The 22182-nt window shown below is 40.4% G+C and overlaps 1 protein-coding gene and 1 long non-coding RNA gene across 5 annotated transcripts in view; both read left to right on the top strand.

Moving 5' to 3' along the window:
- The window catches only part of LOC148108397 (uncharacterized), a 122203-nt gene extending 112433 nt beyond the window's left edge, over positions 1-9770 (top strand). Inside the window, exon 4 of the long non-coding RNA XR_015727865.1 lies at positions 9679-9770. This is a non-coding gene — a long non-coding RNA (uncharacterized LOC148108397). The remainder of the gene's footprint in view (positions 1-9678) is intronic.
- A 3838-nt stretch (positions 9771-13608) lies between these two features.
- The window catches only part of PIK3R4 (phosphoinositide-3-kinase regulatory subunit 4), a 77293-nt gene continuing 68719 nt past the window's right edge, over positions 13609-22182 (top strand). The window contains exons 1-2 of one of the 4 annotated variants that reach the window (XM_045791739.2): positions 13609-13812; positions 14912-15688. In XM_045791739.2, coding sequence (XP_045647695.2) covers positions 14956-15688 — 733 coding nt within the window. In that variant the 5' untranslated portion in view covers positions 13609-13812; positions 14912-14955. Of the gene's footprint in view, positions 14147-14908; positions 15689-22182 lie in introns of all 4 variants that reach the window. The other 3 variants (XM_045791740.2, XM_045791737.2, XM_045791738.2) reach the window with 3 other exon arrangements.

Genomic DNA, 22182 nt, shown 5'->3' with positions numbered 1-22182 from the left:
ATGGGTTAGTTAGGGACTTGTTTTGTCTCTCTGCTTTTAGGATTTGTTTTTTATCACTGTATTTTGCAAATTTAACGACAATATGTCTTGGTGTTGGCCTGCTTTTGTTGATTTTGATGGGAGCTCCCTGTGCCTCCTGGATATAAATATCTGTTTCTTTCCCCAGATTAGGGAAGTTTTCAGCTATTATTTCCTCCAATAAACCTTTTCTTCCAGTCAAGCCCATGGACCCCTAAAACTCCAGTCTTTGAGCACCACTGGTTGCAAAAATTCGTGAAAATCAGCCCCACTCATTTTCCCAGCCAGTGGCTCTGGGGAGGTGTTCTCCTTGTGCATGTCCCTGTGCACTCCACTCTCTCCTGCCTCTCACCATAACCAGGGCTTCCTCCCCACTGCAGCACCCAGGATCCATTTCTCCCCCAAACCATGTCTCTGTATTTCCTACCTTCCTTGATTTGGTGTTTTTTTCTCCCTCTAGCTGTGCAGTTTGTTCTGTCAGTCCTCAGGTCGATTTATTGGGTATTCGGAATGATTTGATTTTATTTAGCTGTGTTTAAGAGATGAGGCAAGCCTAGGGTCCTCCTACTATGCCACCATCTTAGCTCCCTCCAGTGGTAGCTTTTAAAGTTATTATTACATGCTCAAGTATAAAAGTCACATGGATTTTGGATATATGAGCTCAGGGGCTGAGTAAGGGTTTGAGAGGAAAAAAATTAACTTTATCAGCATGCTGATATTTAAAGCCACAGAACTGGAAAAGGTCACCTAAAGAGGGAAGTTAGATGGAGATCAAGTAGCTAGGAAAACAGAGGATGCTCTAAGCATGCTATTGAATCAATCCCAACTGGTAGGCACCATATTTGCTGAATCATTTACTTAACTCTATAGAAAAACTCTGCTCACGATGCCTATTTAACATGAGAATATCTTTTCTACAAAGATTCAAAGGGAAAAAATCCCACCTTAAATTTGGTCTAGGGAAAATGTTGGGGTTTTTTTCCCCCTATACTAATTAGTCTATTTTTCTTTACCGGACAATGGGAACTATGTAAATAACAAATTTACTTTTGGGGATTAGTTGCTGCAATTTCAAAGCTAAACTGAAAATTCATTTCAAGTTCAATTTACTAATTCCAAGTACTATTTTTTTGCTCCTTTTAATAACTATTGCCCTGGTGGCTCAGTCGGTTAAGCATCCGCCTTTAGCTCAGGTCATGATACCAGGGTCATCGGATGGAACCCCATGTCAGGCTTTCCGCTCAGCAGGGAGCCTGCTTCTCACTCTCCCTCTGCTGCTCCACCTGCTTATGCTCTCTCTGTCAAATAAATAAATAACATCTTTTAAAAAAAAAAAACCCTTTATCGTTTCCATTTTCATCGTCTGATTAATTTTGTAAAGTCAGTTCAAATTCTTTGTCAGAATTGGCGGGGGAGTGGAAGTGGAGAAAAAGGGGCAGAGGAATGGCACTTCGAGATGGATTCTGTTTGCCCTCATCCTCCATCACTCACCATCCCTCTCGGTTCTCCGAATGGTTTTGTCTTTGTTCCTAACCTGTCCAATTTCTCTCCACCAGGAGGCCTTCACATTTACTCTCTCCTCTGCTTAGAAGACTCTTTCCCCTACTCTTCTTGTAGCCAAAACCTGTTCATCTTTCTGGTCCCAGATTAAGTGCCAACACCTCAGGAAGTTGTTTCCTGAATGCACCCCCCCATTATATAGTCTCACATACCTTGTACTTTTTCTTCATAGCACTAATTAGCTTTAAAATTATTGATTTTTTTGGACAACTATCATCTTTTAAAAACTTTCTTTAGCCTTCACATTCCCATTTGTTCAAGAACAAATGTTCACCTAAGGTTACATATTTGAAGGTACCTGGAGGCTAGTTCTTTCTACTCTGTCTACCAATCCTTTATACAGACATGAAATAACTACAGGTCAGGCAGCTTAGGTGTTTTTAAATAAGATACAGAGAAGCAATAGCAGAATGAAATGATTACCAATTTAAACATTTTCTGCCATGTCTTTCACTCTGAAATGCTCATTCCATATTCAAATTTCTCCAAATATGTACAAAATACCTTTTATAGCTTCTTCTAATCCTGGATTGGATTGAGGTTTGCACATTGCATTTGAATTTTGTGTCTCTTTAGAGTCTTTTACTCGAGAAAAGTCTCTCCATTTTTTTTTAGGGTATTGATTTTTTTGAAGAATCCAGGCTAATGTTCCATTATCTGGTTTTGTCAGATTGTTTCCTAATGGTATTGTTTAAATTATTCCTCTATCTCTTTTATTTTTTATAAGCTGGAAGTTAGGTCCAGAGAAGGGCTATTGAATAAAAATATAGCATAAGCCACTTATATAATTGAAAATTATCTGGTAGCCACATTTTAAAAAGTAAAAAAAGAAAAAAAGAAAAAAAGGAAAGTTTAACTTAAATATTTATTTAACACAATATACCTAAAATATTATTTTAACATATATATAGTCAATATTAAAAATATATCAATGAGACTTTCTTCAACTTTTTTTGCACTAAGTTCTTTAAATACTGCATTTTTTTGTTTTGTTTTGTTTGTTTATTTGCTTGTTTGTGGGTAAAGCAATAGAAGCTTATTAAGTAAAGATACAGAAAACGCTCTCAAGAGTGGGAGGGTTCCTGTATAGGGTTGTGAATGAGGGCCTTTAGGGCTGGTTTTCTAGAAAGCTAACCGGGGAACCTAAATCCTTTTAACATTTCTACTGATACCACGGTGGAGCAAGGACTAGTGATAACACCTTCAATGGCTTACTTCCTTTCTAGGGTCTGGTTATTCTTTTTTGGTCACAGGTGATTATCATTAAAAAAAAAAAAAAAAGACACCCACCCCACATGCCTAGTACAGGGTGATCCGGTTTGTTTCTTTATCTCTGGTTTCCCCACACCTCCATATTTTTGGGATTTCTGTGAGCCTGATCACATAGCCCCCTACCTATCTCCCCCTACCTAGCCCTGCCTGTCCCTTACTCATTCCTCCTCCCAGAATAGTAACCCTAACTGCGATTAGGGAATGGGATGATGATGGCTCTGGCTGCTTCCTGCTGAAATAGTGCCGCGGGCTGTGTGGCAGTTAGAATCTACCCAGGGGTCCATCCAGGGGCTTGTGATATGACTCCAGGGGGTCATGCTGGGCAGCAAATGGTACATGCATCAGCACATGCAAAAGGGTGAACATAAAACAAGTATTAGGCCCAAAATTATGATCATATCCCTTAGATAAGATCCCCAATTACCGATTTTGTCAAATGGATCAGCGGATGTCTTGATCTTATTTATTTGATCACAAATGTCTCCTATTCATTGGGACACCTTGTAGGAGTTAACTGTAATGTTAAAACAACACATGGGTAGAAATTTTTCACACCCCAAATGGTGTAGCAATAGTAGGCAGTCTCAAGAAGTCCTTCTCCGACTTCATTTAATTCTTGGCTGTGTGCATGCAGTGCCTGGGAAATATCATTTAGAGTCCTGCTAAGCAAGCATACTGTTTTGCTTATTTTATATTGCAGTCCTAACATAAGTCCTAGAAGTCCCATAGTGAGTTTTGGGGCTCTTTTTACCAGAAGGGCTGTTGTATGCTTGGTTAAGGCCTTTGTTTGCGATTGTATGTCAGTAGAGGTGGCTTAATGACTATGAAGGATGAAACCATCAAGAAGCCCTTTTCATGGGGCTCCTTGGTGGCTCAGTTGGCTAAGCGTCTGCCTTCAGCTTGGGTCAAGATCCCAGGTCAAGATCCCAGGGTCCCGGGATCAAGCCCCACATCGGGCTCCCTGCTTGGTGGAGAGCCTGCTTCTCCCTCTCCCTCTGTGTGACGCTCTGCCTACTGTGCTCTTTTTCTATCTCTCTGTCAAATAAATAAATAAAATTAAAAAAAAAAAAGAAGAAGCCATTTTTGTTTGAGGTCCAGCCTTAGCAATATCTTAACTACAAGGAATCACTGGCAAATGAGAGAAGACTTGTCTCAGGAGGTAAGGGTATCCCCAAGCACATCATGCAATCTAATCATAAAGAAAGTGGGGCCACCCATTATCTCCATGGGGTACACTCTGGTTTTTAAAGATCGACTTTGTCATCCCAGCCACATGGTAAAGGTGATAGCTGAGTTACACAATTGTTGGGGAATCTATCCCATTTCCCAGTTATTCAAGTAATCATATGCCCATCGGGTCCTATTATCCCCACAGAATAACAAGCAAGGAGATTGTCTATACATGAGCTATTGTGGCAATTTCTCCGAAGTTTACGTCAAGTTGTCTAAGGCAAACAACATTCAAAGACAATCAGAACTAAAATTTAGCATCCACAAAGGTGTGTTATTGAAACATAATTTTTCTCTATAATAACCCTCATTCCCAGAGATAGCCAAATAAAACTAATTTGTTTGAAAAACAAGTCCACTTTTGACAACGGCATGATTATTTACATAAGCTCAGCAAGGATGGTTGACCATATAGATCTTTTAGAATCTGCTTTGCTGGAACTTTTTTTTTTTTTTTAAAGATTTTATTTATTTATTTGACAGAGAGAAAGAGACAGCCAGCGAGAGAGGGAACACAGGCAGGGGGAGTGGGAGAGGAAGAAGCAGGCTCCCAGCAGAGCAGGGAGCCGGACGCAGGGCTCAATCCTGGGACTCTGGGATCACACCCTGAGCCGAAGGCAGACACTTAACGACTGAGCCACCCAGGCGCCCCTGCTAGAACTTTTATAATGACTAGGTTGAACTTTTAGCAGCCTCTCCAGGCCAGAAGGCAAGCCAAGTACTTTCCATCAGACAAGCCTGCAGTACCTGTAGATTTGGGCGGATTCCTCTTCACAAGGTTCCCAAAGTATCCTGAGATTTCTGCAACTGCCAGGAAATGACATTCTTTACTCACCTGGTGAGGCTGTTGGGAACCCTGTAACCAAGGTACAGGCCAACAGTTCCAAAGGGCTTAATGGTTCCATGTTTCATAAAGTCAGCCTTAGTTCCTTAAAGCTGTTGGTCATATCTGAGTCTATGCATGTCTGTCTCAAACATGACATTCCAGTCAAAGCCTTGGGAAAACAACCAATGTTTTCAATGGTGTTCTGTTACAAGGACAACAGATTCTTTTTGAGCTTATGCAAATGACTATGATTGCCATGGAAGAAATACTTAGTAGGAGACCTTTTGAATTTTAGAGGGTTTAGGCAGAGGGAAAAGTTAAATGCTTTAATTTGTTCACACATGAATACTTTAATCACATTTTTGTAAGTCATAGATATCTTAAGAGAAAGTTTCCTTAATCTGGGAGAGTAAAGATTAGAGAACCAGCAGTATTTCAAACAAGAGACACAAAAAAAAACTATAATCAGTTTTTCCCAATTCACTTAGTCTCATGTTACTGTTCTTGTTTAAAATGCAGCTTTAGTTAGTTTTGGAAGTTTTACCCATTTTAGTTTTGATCTTAAAGATATTGAATACCTGTATTTGTCCTAAAAGTCCTTTTTATGAACCTCCTTGAAGATGAAACTCATTTTGCAAGAGAACAAGAACAATTATAAATGACAAAAACTCAGAAATGGACATGATCTGTGAGTTCATTATGATGCAATCGACAAGGAAACTCAGTTATTTCTGTGTCACATAATTCAATAGCCAGAATATGGAGTGATGATGACCTTATGCCAGAATGTAACATACCAAACAAGCCTAATTAGTCAACAAGACTTTGATAAAGGCAAAACATAGAAATTGATTTTCTGGGCAGACAAAAGAGAAAAAACCTTTGTTTACATTTTCTTATTAAGAGTAGACCAATGATTCAAGAAAATTTTGTCTTTCGAATAGAGGGAGAATTCCAATCTCATATAGCACTCTACTTTTGAAATCTCTTTATTTTCTTCCTAGTCCATCCTGACCACACCTAAAATTCCTTTCCAAAGATTTCCCTTCACAAACCTTCTACAATTTTCTTTTGCATTCAGATTTTGTCCCAAGCCATTTCTCTGCAAACAACCAGTCTCCTTCAGGATGGAATTGCTTTCTTTTACCTTCAACAAAAATGCATTCCCATTTCTTATATCTTTCTTATACATACAGAGTTGCTTTTCTTCTTTCCCTCCGTCTTAATTATGTTTAGCAGGATTTTGCACTCTTAGAAACCTTAGTTTTCAGTGAAAACTAGGTAGTAACCTAATTGTGAACTGTTACACCAAAACTTTTTTAGATGGCAAATTTGTGAATCGGTTAAGCGCAAAGCATGTTTACCAACAGACTCGATATTCTTAGTTTTTTGCAATAAGAACTCAAAAGCACAAGCCTATGTCCAGCAATCAATGCTTTAGCACTTTTCCCATTTGGAAAAGACCTAGATGTCCAATGAATTTAATCCCAAAGACTTTGAAAGCTATTTTAACAATTTCCTATAAAAACTTTGATGAGATAGACAACCATCATTTTCGTTATCTTTTTGCTAACAAATTGCAACAGAGATAACACGAGCTTATTTGACCTGCAGCAAACCTTGGCAGAATAAAAGTTACACATCTAATGCTGGTAACATTAAAGACATATCTGTCTTAATTAAACCAATAAACTTGGGGTGCCTGGGTGGCTCAGTCGGTGAAGCACCTGCCTTAGGCTCAGGTCATGATCTCAGGGTCCCGGGATGGAGCCCTGCATTGGGCTCCCTGCTCAGTGGGGAGTCTGCTTCTCCCTCTCCCTCTGCTGCTTCCCCTGCTTGTGCTTTCTCTCTCTGTCAAATAAATAAATCTTAAAAAAAAAAAAAACCAATAAACTTAACTTAGTTTAAATACCAAGTTATGTTCCACCTGGGTCCACTTTTAAAAGTCAATCAGTTTGTTCCCCATTGTCAATTTTTACCTGAGACACTGGTGGGGAAATCTGAAGTGAGCAGTGTATGCAGGTGGTAGCCAAGGTACAGAAACAGGAGGGGGTGGGGCAGACAGAAGAGGCAAAGCGCTGTCAGAAGACAGAGAAAAAGAGTTCCAGTGCCAAAGCGCATCCACTTGGTCAGATGAGTAAGCGCCATGTTTTTCTACCAACAAGTGGGATTAGGCAGTCCATGTCAGGCTGGAGAAGACAGGGAATCTCCCTGAAACAAGGGGAGTTTCGGCAGCTGCTTGGGAGTATTCCTTAAAGTCCCGTCCTGAGGTAGACTAACCACAGTTGGCTCTAGTTATAGCCATTAAGCTGGGAAATGAGTGAGGGAGAAGCCCCCAAATCTGTTAGGAGGAACACACAGAGAGAGAGTGAGAGTCAGCATCCCCTTTGCTGGAGTTGGCCTGTGTTTCTTCCACAACCTGGGTTTATTTGGAGGAGGCCTGTTTAGACAATTATTCAATATGTCAGGAGGGAGTTTATTGGTCTGGTTACCACCAAACACGTTCTGCAAGAGGCCCTGAGGTCTGGGTCCTGACTGAAAGCCCTGAAATCCTGGATGGACCTAGGGTACCTCTGTCTCTTCACCCTGTTTCCTGCAGAGGAGACCTGAGAGATCCCACTGTGGCCATGAAGTGAGTGTTACAGGAGTTCAGGCCTTTCCTAAATTTGCAATCCAAATTGTTTCCAGTGGGTTAAAAGGCACCCCAAGGGAGAGTCCTTGGGAACTGAAGAAGAGACCATGCCCTGGCTTGCGAAGGTCACGCCTTATTTTACCTTGCCTTGAAGAACCTGCCCTGTTCAACCCATGGAAAACACTAGAAAATTTTACGAGGGAAATTACGCAATTTTGCAGTACCCAATCCAGAGGAGTCCCCTCGGAGAATGCTTTGTTTCCCATCTCACGATCCTGGTAGGAGTTACCCCATCCCTGTTATAAAGAGGTGGCTATGAAGGTGTCCCTACATATCAGCTCTCCACTGTGAACCAAGGCGTCCCATGGTTTCTTATCCAAGGTGAAATTGTGGCCTAACATCTTTGGTTGAGGGGGGATCAGGCTGGTGGGAGTAGCCACTCTTACCCATCCGTCACCTGATCCTCCTTTTTTTCCTCTGGATCTCCCCCCATCCCCCCAAAGTCTGGCCCAGTCATAAAAGCTTAGTGAGGCTAACAGTTTAAACTTTCATTCAGTTATGTTCCCTTGCCTTACCTCTGGGTGCTTTTTCTGTCTGTATACCTGAGATCCCATTTGCAAGCATGGCCCTGTTGAGGGGTGCAGACCCTGAGATCTAGCATCATCATAATTTCATAGTTCTGTTGTTGGAACAAGAAAACTTCAACTGTATTACCCATTAAAGTCCCAGCCGCTAATGCAACCAATCGAGGAATTGGCTAGGGGTCTGTAATTCCCTCCTTAGTACCCCAAGTATTCCAGTAAATGCCCGGGAAACATTGGGTTCCCTCTAACTTATGTGAAGAGATAGCTCTAATCTTGCCTGCCAATAACTTCAGTTTTGATCCCTGGCGGTGAATAAACCTACTGCACCTTACAGAAAAACATACGTCTTAGCAGGCAGCAAAAATGAGGAAAAGATTCTCCTCCCAAACTAAGCTCTCACGAAAGACATCGTAAAATGAAAACACCTCGTGTCTACATAGGCAACACGCTGAAATGAATCCCTGATCAAAAGGGCACACTGACCTTCGGAGATCGGAAGGGCCCTGCTATGTAGCAAAGTCCCTAAGGTGGGCGAAAGCCGTTTAAGAAAAGCCAATGAACAGAAGGCAGAACTGGGTAGCGTTAGGCCATGCTACCCTTCTTTTGAGGACAGGAGATTGGCCAAACCTTTGTCCAGAAGCCTGTCACCTGAGACTTAAGACCGGTGGCCACGCTATTCACCTTTAACTGGTCGACGGGTGCCCGGTTTTGTGGTTTGTGAGAAGAGGTCACTTAAGGGAGAGACATCTCCCAGAAAGAAAAGAAAAGAGTCCACTTTTACTAATCTTTCTGTGGAAGCGATCCCGGGTTTTGGCACCAAAATGAAGTGGGAGAGCTAGCTTGTTGTCTCACGGAGTCGAAAAATGAATCTCGCAGACAACGGAGAGTGAGTAAATCAACAGTTTATTAAGTGAAGACACAGAAAAAGCTCTCAAGAGTGAGAGGGGTCCTGACAGGGTTGCCCTAAATCCTGTGTTTTTATATACTTACAGCATATCTCAATTTTGAGTAGCCACGTTTCAAGGGCGCAATATTCACACGCGGCCAGCGGCTATCGTATTGGACAGTGAGGTCGAGAGGCTTGATTAGATTCAGGTTAAACAGCCTTGGTGAGAACGCTTCGTGGATGATACTGTGTACTGTCCATTGCATTATATCAGGAGCCTTCCTAGTATCTTTGTCCTGCTATTAGTGATATTAAATTTGATCACTTAGGTAAAGGGTTTGCTGCCAGAATTTTCCACCATAAAAGATTCATTCCCCCCCCTCCTAATGTAGAAAGTAATCTGTAGCTATTCCTTGGGCACCATGAGTCTGTCTTGCTACCCCACACCCTTTTGCCCAACGATTACAGAATCCATTGACAGTCCTTGTGGGAACCAATTATTATACTGCAGGTACAAAATGGTAATTTCTTGTAATTCCCTTTGCATCTGTTAGCTGGCAATCTTCTACAAAAAAAAAAAAAAAAAAAGAAAATGTTTACAAAAACAGTGAAAATGTTCCCCGGAAGGTGTTGTTTACGTTAGGAATTTTCTTTTACCCCTTTTCCTTAGGATGCAAGGAGTACAGAGAGTCCATATGGACACCTCGTAGCACTGGAAGTGCACTGGTGAGGTGAGTAGCCATGAGAGGTAAGGAAGGTTAGAAATCTGGAAGATGAATGGATTGGTTAAGCTAAGACTACTGTGGCAAGTAGATAGCAACATTGCACTGGCTTAACACACAGGAGTTTACTTTTGGTTCTGTAAAAGTCCTGTGTGGGTGTTCCTATTTAACAGGTGGTCTTTCTCCAGGCTGTGATTCGGGGACACAGGCTCCTATCATCTGGTGGCTCTGGCATTACCTAAGGCCTTGAAGTCCTTGCTCTAGGTTGAAGGAAAAGAGAGAACAGAGAAGGTCATTCACTTCTTAACTGCCTTGACCTGGAAGTGAACTACATAATTTCCTCTTATACATGCTAGTGAGAGCTAGTCAACTAGCCTCTCTTATGTGCAAGGGGTGGGGCATTCCTCTAGTACAGCTACTTTCCTGAAATGTCTATTTTCTTTTTCTCTCTCTCTTTTGTTTTAAAGATTTCATTTATTTATTTGACAGAGAGAGAGAGACAGCCAGCGAGAAAGGGAACACAAGCAGGGGGAGTGGGAGAGGAAGAAGCAGGCTCATAGCAGAGGAGCCCAATGCGGGGCTTGATCCCAGAACGCCATCGCTGCCACAGTGCAGCTGAGAGGCCACTGACTAGAGGATAGAAGTGTATCTGCTGGCTCTTTCTCTTTTTTACTCCACCAGTAGCAAGCAAATTTTATTTTTTTATTTACTTTTGAAAGGACTAGGTGAGATTCCTTTAAGAAAACCTCCTGGGTAGCCACGATTCCTATTTAAAAAGTAAGAAAGAAAAAAAAAAAGAAAGAAAGAAAAGGAAAGAAAACCACTGAAGTGAGTGTAGAAGGCATTGAAAAATATTTCATGAATTATTACAAAATGTACTGGTGGGGAAAAATAGATGTGGGGAAAATGCAAGAGTGATCTAAATTGAGAGAGATTTATCCCATTTCTACACCATAAGCTTTCTGTTGAAGAGATGTTTAAAGTACTTACATACATGATATTTAGTATCTGAGATATGGACATAATCCTAAAATATTATCTGCTAAATAACTGTGTGTGTAGTAATTCTTTTTTTTTTTTTAAGATTTTATTTATTTGTTTGAGAGAGAGCACAGGTGTGCAGGGGGAGGGGTAGAGGCAGAGAGAGAGAATCTCAAGCAAACTTCCCACTGAGCACAGAGCCTCATGTGAGGCTGGATCTCACAACCCTGAGATCATGACCTGAGCTGAAATCAAGAGTTGGATGCTCAACTGACTGAGCCACCCAGGCGCCCCATGTGTGTAGCAATTCTTATATATATTTTAGACATTCCTAGTCATAGAACTCATGACCTTGGCCCTAGTGGTCACCACCCTTTATAAGGTGGCCTTATAAAGACCCCATCTATTGATTCAAATATCTGTTGAATGTCTACTGTGTATCAGATACTATTGTAGTTGTTGAAGGTGTCTTGGTGAATAAGAATTACACAATCACTGACTTCACGGGGTTGATGGTCAGGTGGGAAAACAGACCTTAAACAAATAGTTACCCCCCTTTCCCAGATGAAACGATTTCAGTGATAATAAATGCTATGAAGAAAAAGTGCAGTGTTCATGAGATTATATAATGGTAGTGGTGATGGTAGGGAACTTCAGGGAAGAACTTCCAGAAGTATTGGCACTTAATCTGAGACTTGAAAGAAGAGCAAGTTTTGCTACATAGAGTGGGGGAAAGGGTGCTCTAAGTAGAGAAAAGAGTAAACCTGAAGGCCCAGTAGTAGAGAGAAGTATGATGCATTAGGAGCAAAGGGAGGCTATTGTGGGGGACTGAGAGAGACAGTGAGTGATGCCAGTAATGGTGGGGGTTATGGATAGGAGTCAGATCATTCAGGGTTTTGTAGGCCAAGCTAAGGATTTTTAAAGTTTAGCCTAAAAACAAGGGGGAGAATCTGGAACTATGGAAGCATCCTTACGATTACACGGTTATAATCCTTATGATTATAGTTGTGATTTAAAAAGATTACTCAAGCAGTAGCCATGTTAGACATGAAAACATTACAATGATTAAAACAGTACTCGCAGGTGAATTAAATGGCAACTCAATGTACAGAAAAGAAAGTTCGGCAGAAGACCCACCCAAATATATATAGGAAATTTGTATGTGGTAAATATGACATTTCAAAATAAGTGGGGAGAAAATGGATTACTTATTAACATTTTGGGATTCCTGAGTATTCTTCTTGAGAAAGAATAAAGTTGGACCTGTACTTCAGAAATTTAAGTACACAAAATGAAATCATAAAAGACCCAGAAGAAATCATGGGAAAAGTACAAAAAATAATATTGTGGGTGGGGAATGCCTTTTTTGAGTAGGTTTTAAAATCTAGGTATCACAATAATGATGGCTTGGCCTAGGCCCTGGAGAGATGGCAGTGGGTGGCTTCAAGGCATATTTTAGAGGTGGAATCATCAGGATGATGATACTGAATGGGGGTGGATGAAAGAGGGAGAGAGTGGAAAGATGTCTAGGATGACTTAATGCCTTCTAAATTTGTAGTTTGAGGAATCCAGTGGGTGGTAATGTTGCCTCCTGAGATAGGGAATAAGGGAGGAGGGATTGTTGCAAGGATGATAAAAAAAATTCAGTTTTGTGTTAAAATATTTTGTGCTTCAAAGGACACCACCAAGAAAGTGAAAAGACAACACAGAGAAAAACTATTTGCAAACCTGATAAGGGACTTATATCCAGAATACATAAAGGACTCTTAAAACTTAATAATAAAAGGACAAATAACCCAATGAAAAAATGGGCAAAAGATTTGATAGACCTTTTTTAAAGAAGGTACATGAATGGCCAATAATCACACAAAAAGATGATTAACAACATCATTAGTCATTAGGAAAATGCAGATAAAAACCACAATGAGATATTTCACACCCGATAGGATGGCTATAATAAAAAAGATAGAAACTAACAATAATAAGTGACCATATGGAGAAAATGGAACCCTCCTATATTGCTGGTAGGAATTTAAAATGGTGCAGTAACTTGGGAAAACAGTTTGGCAGTTTATCAGTCTGTTAAATGTAGAGTTACCATATGATTCCATAATTTCATTCCTATATGCTTACTTTAGAGAATTAACACCTGGCCACACGAAGCCTTCTACAGGAATGTTCATGGCAGCATTGTTCATAATAACCAAAAAGTAGAAACAACGTACCAAATGTCCACCAAATAATGAATGGATGAACAAAATGTGGAGTCTTTATACAATAGAATATTTGGCAATAAAAAGAAATTTAAGTATTGATACAAGTTACAACAGAGATAATCCTCAAAAACATGTGAGGTGAAAACAGTCAGTCACAAAGACTACATATTGTATACCATATATATGAAATATTCAGAATAGGCAAGTCTATAGAAACAGAATATGGATTAGTAATTACCTAGGGCTGGGACGGGGAGGGGAAAGGGAGAGAATAGGAGTGACTGCTTATGATTACAAAATTTTTTTTTTTGGGGTAATGAAAATGTTCCAAAATTATAGAGATGACTGAACCACTCTGTAAATATATAAAAAGCCATTGATTTGTATGTTTTAAACAGGTGTACTTTATAGTATGTAAATTATATCTCAATTAAGCTCTTAAAAAATTCAACTTGGGATATATTAGCTTTCCTAAATAAACCTGTGAATTCTCTTAGAGAACTCTGTTCTGGGGATGTCGGAAGCCTCGGAGTTTAGGGAACGATAAAAGACCAGGATGGGAAATAGAACATTTTATTTTCTTCCTCCAGGTGTTTAGCATGAGGCCACGCCCTTTCCTCGTTTCCTAGCAACCAACTCCCTTGCTACTTGCTCTCTTCCTCAAGCCTTACTTGGTCGTCACTTCCGCTCTGCGACAGGAAGTGAGGTCAGAGCCGGCAGCTTTCCCGGGAGTTCGGCGTTTACGGTGTCCGCGTTAGCTGGAGTATTATTTCGCTGCTACTGGCAGCCTCCCGCTCTATCCCGAGTCCCACCTGCCCGCCTGGTGGTGAGGCTCTGGGAGAGTCTAGAGGTCTTCGAGGGTCCAGAGATCCGCCCGAGAGGAAGGTGAGGCCCGGGAACGCATGGCTCCCAGGGCAGAGTAGGGGACTGGCGGGGGCAACTCTCGGGGTATCTGTGGCATCCCTTCAGTTTGGCTTCGTTTATCTACTGCGACGCCGAGAGCTTCTCAGTTCTCCCCTGCGGACCACCTTGGTTTCTGGAAATTGGGACTTTTCGGCCTCCCTCCCCCAGCGTCCCGCCTCCTGCCTTTGAAGGAAGACCTCTCATACAGAAGGCTCGCCCGCCTGCTGACTCCCAGTCCCGCGCAGACCCCGAAGTGATCCGTCATGACCTCAGTGTGAGCTAGGGACCGACTTGTGACACTTTCCAGAGTCCTAGGGTAAATGTTTATATGTGCGCATGGTCGTGTGTTATGAGTGTCTTTTATTTCCTGCAGATTATGAGCTAGGAGAACCCTGGGCTGTGTTTGGCAAGTGTGTGTTGTGGTTTACTTTTCTTTAACATTTCTGCCAGGGTTTCTTCCTTGTTCTTGCACATCAAACAACTTTATGCCGTCTGTTAGGTGGTGGGAATTAGCACACTGGAATTAGGCTGAAGGGCGCAGGAGTTACTGATTTATTTTTGAATCTTAAGCATGATCTTTGAGGAGTTCAGTGACCTATTTGATTTAGGCGATTTTTAGTCAGTTTTAAGTTCTTATTTTAAATTATTATTACTTTTTATTTATATTTATTTTATTTTTGAGTCTTTAATGTGCTTGTGTCTTACATCCAAGACCACAGGTTCTTCTTGGACAAAGACTGTATCATGTAGTTCTGTTGTGACCCTCATAGCCCCAAGCACAATGCTGAACACATAGTAAAGGCTCATTAATTTTTAAACTTAAATGGCAGAAAATACACATTCTGACATATTGAAGGGGTCTATTTAAAGATAGTTCAGCTCCTGGAAAGGACAACATAAAATAACACGATCTTTTTAGATAAATGTGTTTAAAATTTAGAGGCTGCCTAGAAGACTAGATACAGTGCTTTCAGTGGAAGAGATATATGGTGCATCAATCTTTTAGGAAGAGAACACATAAATGATGGTATTTTATTGCTTGTATCTTTTCTTCTCCTCCTTTTTTTTTTTTTAAAAGTAGGTATTGAATCCTGACTTATTGACCCCGAGGTGCTTCCTGCCATTATGGGGAATCAGCTTGCTGGCATTGCTCCTTCCCAGATACTTTCTGTGGAGAGTTATTTCTCAGACATCCATGACTTTGAGTATGATAAGAGCCTGGGAAGTACTCGGTTTTTTAAAGTTGCTCGAGCGAAGCACCGAGAAGGCCTGGTGGTTGTGAAGGTCTTTGCAATTCAGGATCCCACATTGCCTTTAACCAGCTATAAACAAGAGCTGGAGGAACTGAAAATCAGGCTTCATTCTGCACAGAACTGTCTACCTTTTCAGAAAGCAGTAGAAAAAGCGTCTGAGAAAGCAGCCATGCTCTTTAGGCAGTATGTGCGAGACAACCTCTATGATCGCATCAGTACCCGTCCATTCTTAAATAACATTGAGAAGCGTTGGATTGCTTTCCAGATCCTGACAGCTGTGGACCAAGCGCACAAATCTGGAGTCCGTCATGGGGACATCAAGACTGAGAATGTAATGGTCACCAGTTGGAATTGGGTCCTTCTGACTGATTTTGCCAGTTTTAAGCCCACTTATCTTCCAGAGGACAACCCAGCAGATTTCAACTATTTCTTTGACACTTCGAGGAGGAGAACTTGCTATATTGCTCCTGAACGTTTTGTTGATGGTGGATTGTTTGCCACTGAGTTAGAATATATGAGGGATCCTTCAACTCCACTTGTAGACTTAAATAGTAATCAGAGAACAAGAGGAGAGTTGAAGAGGGCAATGGATATCTTTTCAGCAGGTATTCAAATTGGTCAAATTTTCCAAGGGGGGATGTGGATATATTTTAACTCTGGAACGTTGAAATGTAGCTTTTAGAAAATCCCATATGTTGAAAAATTATTTTCTTGCTGTCTCATACACTATTCAGATAGATATAGCAGTCTTTCTTTGGACATGTGTAAGTGCCTAGGAAATGCAGAGTAGTTCATTTATTCAAATATTTAAGAAATATTTGAACTCTTTTGTATGTATCAGGCACTGTTTTTTTTTTTTTTGTTTGTTTGTTTGTTTTTAAGTAAACTCTTGAAACTCACCCCCAGTGTGGTGCTCAAACTCATGACTCACGATCAGGAGTCGCGTGCTCTACCCATTGAGCTGGCCAGGTACCCCAAGGCACTGTCTTAAGTGCTAGAGATGGATGGACAATTATGTCCCTCTCTTCAAGGTGTTTACATTTAATGGGGAGGTAGACATGATATTGAAAAAGGACATTTCAATGCAGAGTGATTTGCTGTGGTGGTGATAAGCACAGGGTGCTGTTATATAGGAGCACAGAAGTATTTATTAGTCTCCATGGTATGGGTGGAGAAGCAGTATTAGGAAAGCCCTCTTTATTGGAAAGATGATATAAGTTTTTTAAAGATTTATTTATGTGAGGCTGTGCTCACTTGTGCGAGCACTAGTCGGGGGAGGGGCAGAGGGAGAGAATCTTCAAGCAGACTCCCTGCTGGGCGGGGAGCTTGACATAGGGCTGGATCTCAAGATCGATGAGATTATGACTTGAACTGAAACCAAGAGTCAAATGCTTAACCGACTGAACCACCCAGGCGCCCCTGGAAGGATGTTTTTTTTTTGTTTTTTTTAAGATTTCATTTATTTATTTGACAGAGAGAGACAGCCAGCAAGAGAGGGAACACAGGCAGGGGGAGTGGGAGAGGAAGAAGCAGGCTCCCAGCAGAGGAGCCTGATGTGGGGCTCGATCCCAGAACCCTGGGATCACGCCCTCAGCCGAAGGCAGACCCCCAAAGACTGAGCCACCCAGGCGCCCCTGGAAGGATGATTTTTAAACAGAAGTGAAAGATGATTGGGAGCTGGCAATGGCAAGGATAGCTTGTTTCAGGCAGAGGGTGTTGCTTATACAAAGACCTGAAGACCAGAGCATGAGGCACTGATTTATTAGGACACTTTAAGTAGATTACTCTATCTGGAACATAGAGTGTAGAGTGTGAGGTAAGCAAGTCCCAGATCAGACAGGGTCTGGCATGCCCATGCTACCCTACAGGGGCATTATGTATTTTAGATTAACGCTATGGCATGGAGAGTGGATTGCAGGGGAGCTACCTTGGAGACGGGAAAACCAGTTACAAGTAAACTGCCGTAGTCCAGATAAGACGTGACCCTGACAAGCTTAAAGTTGTGACAGAATTGGAGAGGGAGTGGAAAAAAGAATACTTTAGAGATAATTAGTAGGTAGAATTGTTAGGACTTGGTGATTGATTGGTAGGTGAGGTCAAGGACACTGCTTTCACTCCGGCTTGGGAAATTGGGTGGATTGGCAAGATGGTCACTGACATAGGAGAAATAGGAGGAAGAACAGGTGAAGGGTGGGAAGATGATGAAGTCTCTATTAAGATATGTTGAGTTGAAGGTGTCCAGGGGATATCCAGGAGGAGATGTATAGGCAGTTGGTTATAAAGGTTTGGTGCATAGAGATTTGGGATGGAGGTGGAGATTTGGTAGTTACCAGGAAATAGGTAGTAATTGTAGCCAAGGGAATGGGTTTGTAACCAGGGAGAGTTTGTAGAAAAATGATTCTTAAGCTTTTTTGGATCCCCTTAAAGATCTTGATGAAATCGGTGGCCTTCTTCTCTAGAAGAAAGTACCATGCATTAATATACATTATTTCACATGCACAGACCACTTGAAGTCAGGCCACGGATTCTAGATTCTCTGTTAACTTTTGGGAAGAGAAATGGGCTGAAAATAGTATCCTGAGGCATACCGTGTGAACTCTGCATGAGTGCCATTTTTCATGAATTTTGCAAAGGTTGGGTTTAATCTTTTTCCCACCTGTAGGTATGCTGCAAAGAAAACGTAAATTGAGCTGTATTTTAGATTACTTAGGAAAAGTAACATAATGAAGAAGTGTATTTCACTGAGGGTATGAACAAGAATTGTTACACAGTTTTATAAACCTCTTTTGATCCGTTCAGCTCACTAATCTGTGTCTGAGGTTAATACTGAGGGGTGTTTTTTGATAAGCTAGGTTTAGCCTCCAGGCTGTGAATGTGACAAGATTAGAAATGTAATTCATCAGAGTTCTGACTGTTTTGATCAGTGAATTTATCTAAATTTTTGGCAAACCATTTTTACTTTTAAAATATGATTTTGTAAATAGGTTTCCTTTAGCTTAGAAATGTGATCACTTTAATTTCGGGATCATTTATAGGCTTTTTTTTTTTTAACTGAGGTATAATTGGCATATAACATACTACATCCCTGTGACTTATTTATTTTGTAACTGGAAGTTTGTTAGAGTTTTAAAATTTCAAGGGTCGATGAAAAGTTTATATTTATCCTTTCTGTGTGCATTATAGTTCCATGAGCTTACTCAACATTTGTTTTTCCAGAGTAGAGTCCTCCACTGTATTGGCTGAAGATAGGCCCTTTCATTTTTTTTGAAAGAAGTGGGTGGGCTCTGTCCACCTCGTACTGCTCCTAAGATTTGATGTAGGCTCTCTGGGTTTTTGAATGTTACCTTTCTCCATCTTGATGCATATCCATGGTTCCTGGCTGCTAGTTTTGGAGAAGGGTATATATATTCTCTGTCTCTGGTCATATAAGTAGGCAGAACGCTTTTCCTGAAGATCTTTCATTCATTTGCTTGACAAATATTTGAGTATTATCTGTCTATTATGTATGAGACACTGTGTTGTGTACATGTTGGGAGTACGGCTCTGAACAAGACTGACAAAGTTTTTGCCCTTAAGGAGCTTATGTTCTAGTGTAGTGGAGAATAAACAAGTAAAGAAGTTAATTTTCGTTAGTGGTAAGTACTGTGACAGAGTTATGACTTTTAAGTGTTATGACAAAGGTTGGTAGGAGACTACTTTAGATAAAATGGTTAGAGAAGTCTATGAGAAGGTAACATTTGAGCTAAGGATTTAGTGTTGATGAAGACACCTTGAACAGTTTGTTCCATCGGGAAATACCACCTAATAACACCTTTTCCAGAACAACATTCTAAAAGTCGCAAGAAAAAAGTCCTATATTCACCTCTGTATTAGTTTGCTAGGACTGCTGTGACAAAATATCCCAAACTTGGTAGCTTAAAAATTTATTTTCCCTCCGTTCTAGAGGCTGGAAGTCCAAGATCAAGGTGCCAGCAGGAGCGATTTCTCCTGAAGCCACTCTCTTTGGGTTGCAGATGGCCGCCTACTCAGTGTACTCACATGGCCTCTTCTGTGGTGCCCCTTCTTAGAAGGACTCCAGTCATAATGGACTTATGACCTCATTTAACCTTAATTACCTTTTTAAAGGCCCTAGCACCTTCATTTAGTCAGGTTACAGGTACTGGGTTGTTAGGGCTTAAATATATGAATTTTGGGGAGGGGGGGAGACACAATTCAGTCCATAACAACCTCCATTTAGTTGTAAATAGTCAAATGTACCCTATGTTTCTTTATGACTTTTTACTTGGAAATTATTTCAAACTTATAAACTTTAAAAATTTGGAGAAGGGAATCCCCAGATTCACTTGGTTAACATTTTGCTCCTTGTTTTATCACCTGTACATTATTTTTTCACCCCACCCCACCCCCCATGATTTTTCCTGATTAAGTTATGTACATCCTGGCCGTTTACTTCTAAATACTTCAGTATATATTTCCTAAGATCCTCGTCTCTTACATAACACTTATGTAATTGTATGTTGCAGTTTTCAACTGCTGCAAATTTAACATTGATAACATAATTTACAATTTTAATGCTAATTTTGTTTTCGACCCAATAATGTCCCTTATAGCATTTTAACTGTTCCAGGACAGGACCCAGTCTAGGGTTTGGTATTGCATTTAGTTGTCATGTCTCTAACTTCCTTTGATGTGGAACATCTTCATAGCTTTTTTGTGTCATCATGACATTGACATTTTTTGAAGAATACTTCTCCCCTTAAATTTTTAAAAATTATTTTTATACTTTTTATTTTAAATGATAGAAGTTACAAAAATAGTGAAGAATGCTCCTCCCAGCTTCCCCACTAGTGGTATCTTATATGATCAGTACCACCTCAAAATCTGGCATTGACATTGGAGCATTACTGATAACTAGATACAGACCTTGAATAACTAGTTTTCACTGGCTTTTACCTGCATTGTGTGTGTGTGTGTGTGTCTGTCTGTCTGTGTCTGCGCGTGCGCGCACTCACGCATGTGCTCATGCACCTCACTCCACCCCTTTGTTTTTTCATAGGATGTACCTCATTTAGGGTTTGTCTGATTTTTCCGTTTGATTAGATTCAGGTTATTCATTCTCAGTATACTGTATATGTGATGATGCATCTTCACAGTATCACATCTAGAGACGAATGGTGTTTGTTGGTGATGTTAATTTTGATCACCTGGTCAAGGTCTTGCCTAATTCTCCCCTCCGTAGTTACCTTTTGTTTTTTTTAATCCCTTCCAACTAAGTAGCTTGTGGGAAGAAACTTTAAGACCATGCAAATCCACTGCCAGTCCTCACAACTTCCTTCTTGATTTGGCATCCATTGCTGATTCTTGCCTGACCCAGTCTTTACTTTGATGATTGCAAATGATGATTTTCCAACTCTGGTACTTCCTCCACATTCACCAGTAGGCCATCAGCATTCTGGCATACTTAAGTGTCCTCTCTTTCCCCTCATTTTTTTTTTTTTTTATTATTGGTATGGACTTATTAATTCCTGCACCCAGTTTGCCAGTATTTTTTGGAGGATTTTTGTGTTTATATTTATCAGGAATATTGGTCTGTAGTTTTCTTTTCTTGTGATATCTTCGTCTGGATTGGTACCAGGGTAATTTTGAATGAGTTGGGAAGTGTTCCCTCTTCTCCTGTTTCTTTGGAACAATTTGAGAAGGATGGTTAAGTATTTTAACATTAGATAGACTGTGAAGCCTCTGTTAAGGCCTCTTGTCTTAGGCTTTTCTTTTGTGGAATGTTTATTATTAATTCAGTTTCTTTACTTATGAGGTCTATTCAGATTTTCTGTTTCTTTGTAAGTCAGCTTTAATCTGTATCTTTCCAGGAATTCTGTCCATTTCGTTTAGGTTATCTAATTTGTTGGCATACAGTTGTTCAAAATATAGTTCTTTTCATTTCTGTAAGGTTGGTAGTGTGTCTCCTTCTTCATACCTTATTTTAGTAGTTTGAGACATCTGTCTTCTTAGTAGGAGTCTGTCAATTTTGTTGAGCTTCTCAAAGCACCAGCCTTTGATTTTGTCGATGTTCTCTGTTGTGTTTTATTCTCTGTTTCACAAATTTCCATGCCAGTCTTTTTATTCCTTTCCTTCTGTTTGTTTTGGTTTTAGTTTACTTTTCTTGTTCTTAGGGTTAAGGTTAGGTTGTTGTCCTGCACTCTTTTAAAATAGAGGTGTTCATAGTCCTACATTTCCTCTAAACACTGTTCAGTTGCATCCCATATGTTTTATATGTTGTGTTTTCATTTTCATTCGTCGCAAAGTATTTTTCTACTTTCCCTTTGATACATTGGTTATGTAGGAGTGTGTTTTAATTTCTGCATATTTGTGAATTTTTCAAGCTTTCTTCTTTTATTGATTTCTTATTCCATTGTGGTTTGGAGGACATGATTTGCATGATTTCAGTCCTTTTAAACTTACTGAGGCTTGTTTCGTGGCCTACCATACGGTCTAACCTGGAGAGTGTTCCATGTGTACCTGAGAAGAATTTGTATTCGGCTGTTGTTGGGTGGAGTGTTCTTTTGATGTCTGTGTTAGATCCAGTTGGTTTGTTGTGTTGGTCCGGTCTTCTATTTTCCTTCTTGCTTATGGTGTTTTTAATAGCTCTTTTAAGTCTTTTATTCTAAAACTTCACACAAATAGGTAGAGATTAATTTAAGAACTTTACTGAGTGTTTATTATGTGTCAGGAACTGTTTTAGTTCCTGGAAATTTTTTAGTGAGCAAAATAGATGAAAATCCCTTCCTCGAGGAGTTTGCATTCTAGTGGGTATACAAGATGGTAAAGAGAATAAGTACGTAATATTTGGCAGTTGGTGGCTGTGGGGAAAAACAGCAGGGAAAGGAGAAGGGAACATGCCAGGCAAGAAGTATGGGGTAGTTGTGGTGGTGGGGCTTGCAATTTTAAACTGGGTACTTAACTTACTGCTAATAATCTAAATGACATTTGATGAAGTATCTGAAGAAGGTGGAGGTATAAGTTAGGTGGACATTGGGGGAGTAGCATTCTAGGTAGAGAGACCAGCAGATGCAGAGGCTGTGAGCTAAGGTTATTTAAGGAT

Source organism: Ursus americanus, chromosome 20 (assembly GCF_024610735.1).
Source record: "Ursus americanus isolate L20-20 chromosome 20, mUrsAme1.1.p, whole genome shotgun sequence".
NCBI classification, from domain to species: domain Eukaryota; kingdom Metazoa; phylum Chordata; class Mammalia; order Carnivora; family Ursidae; genus Ursus; species Ursus americanus.
Note: the sequence above shows the minus strand (reverse complement) of the source record. Positions and strands in the feature narration are given on the sequence as shown.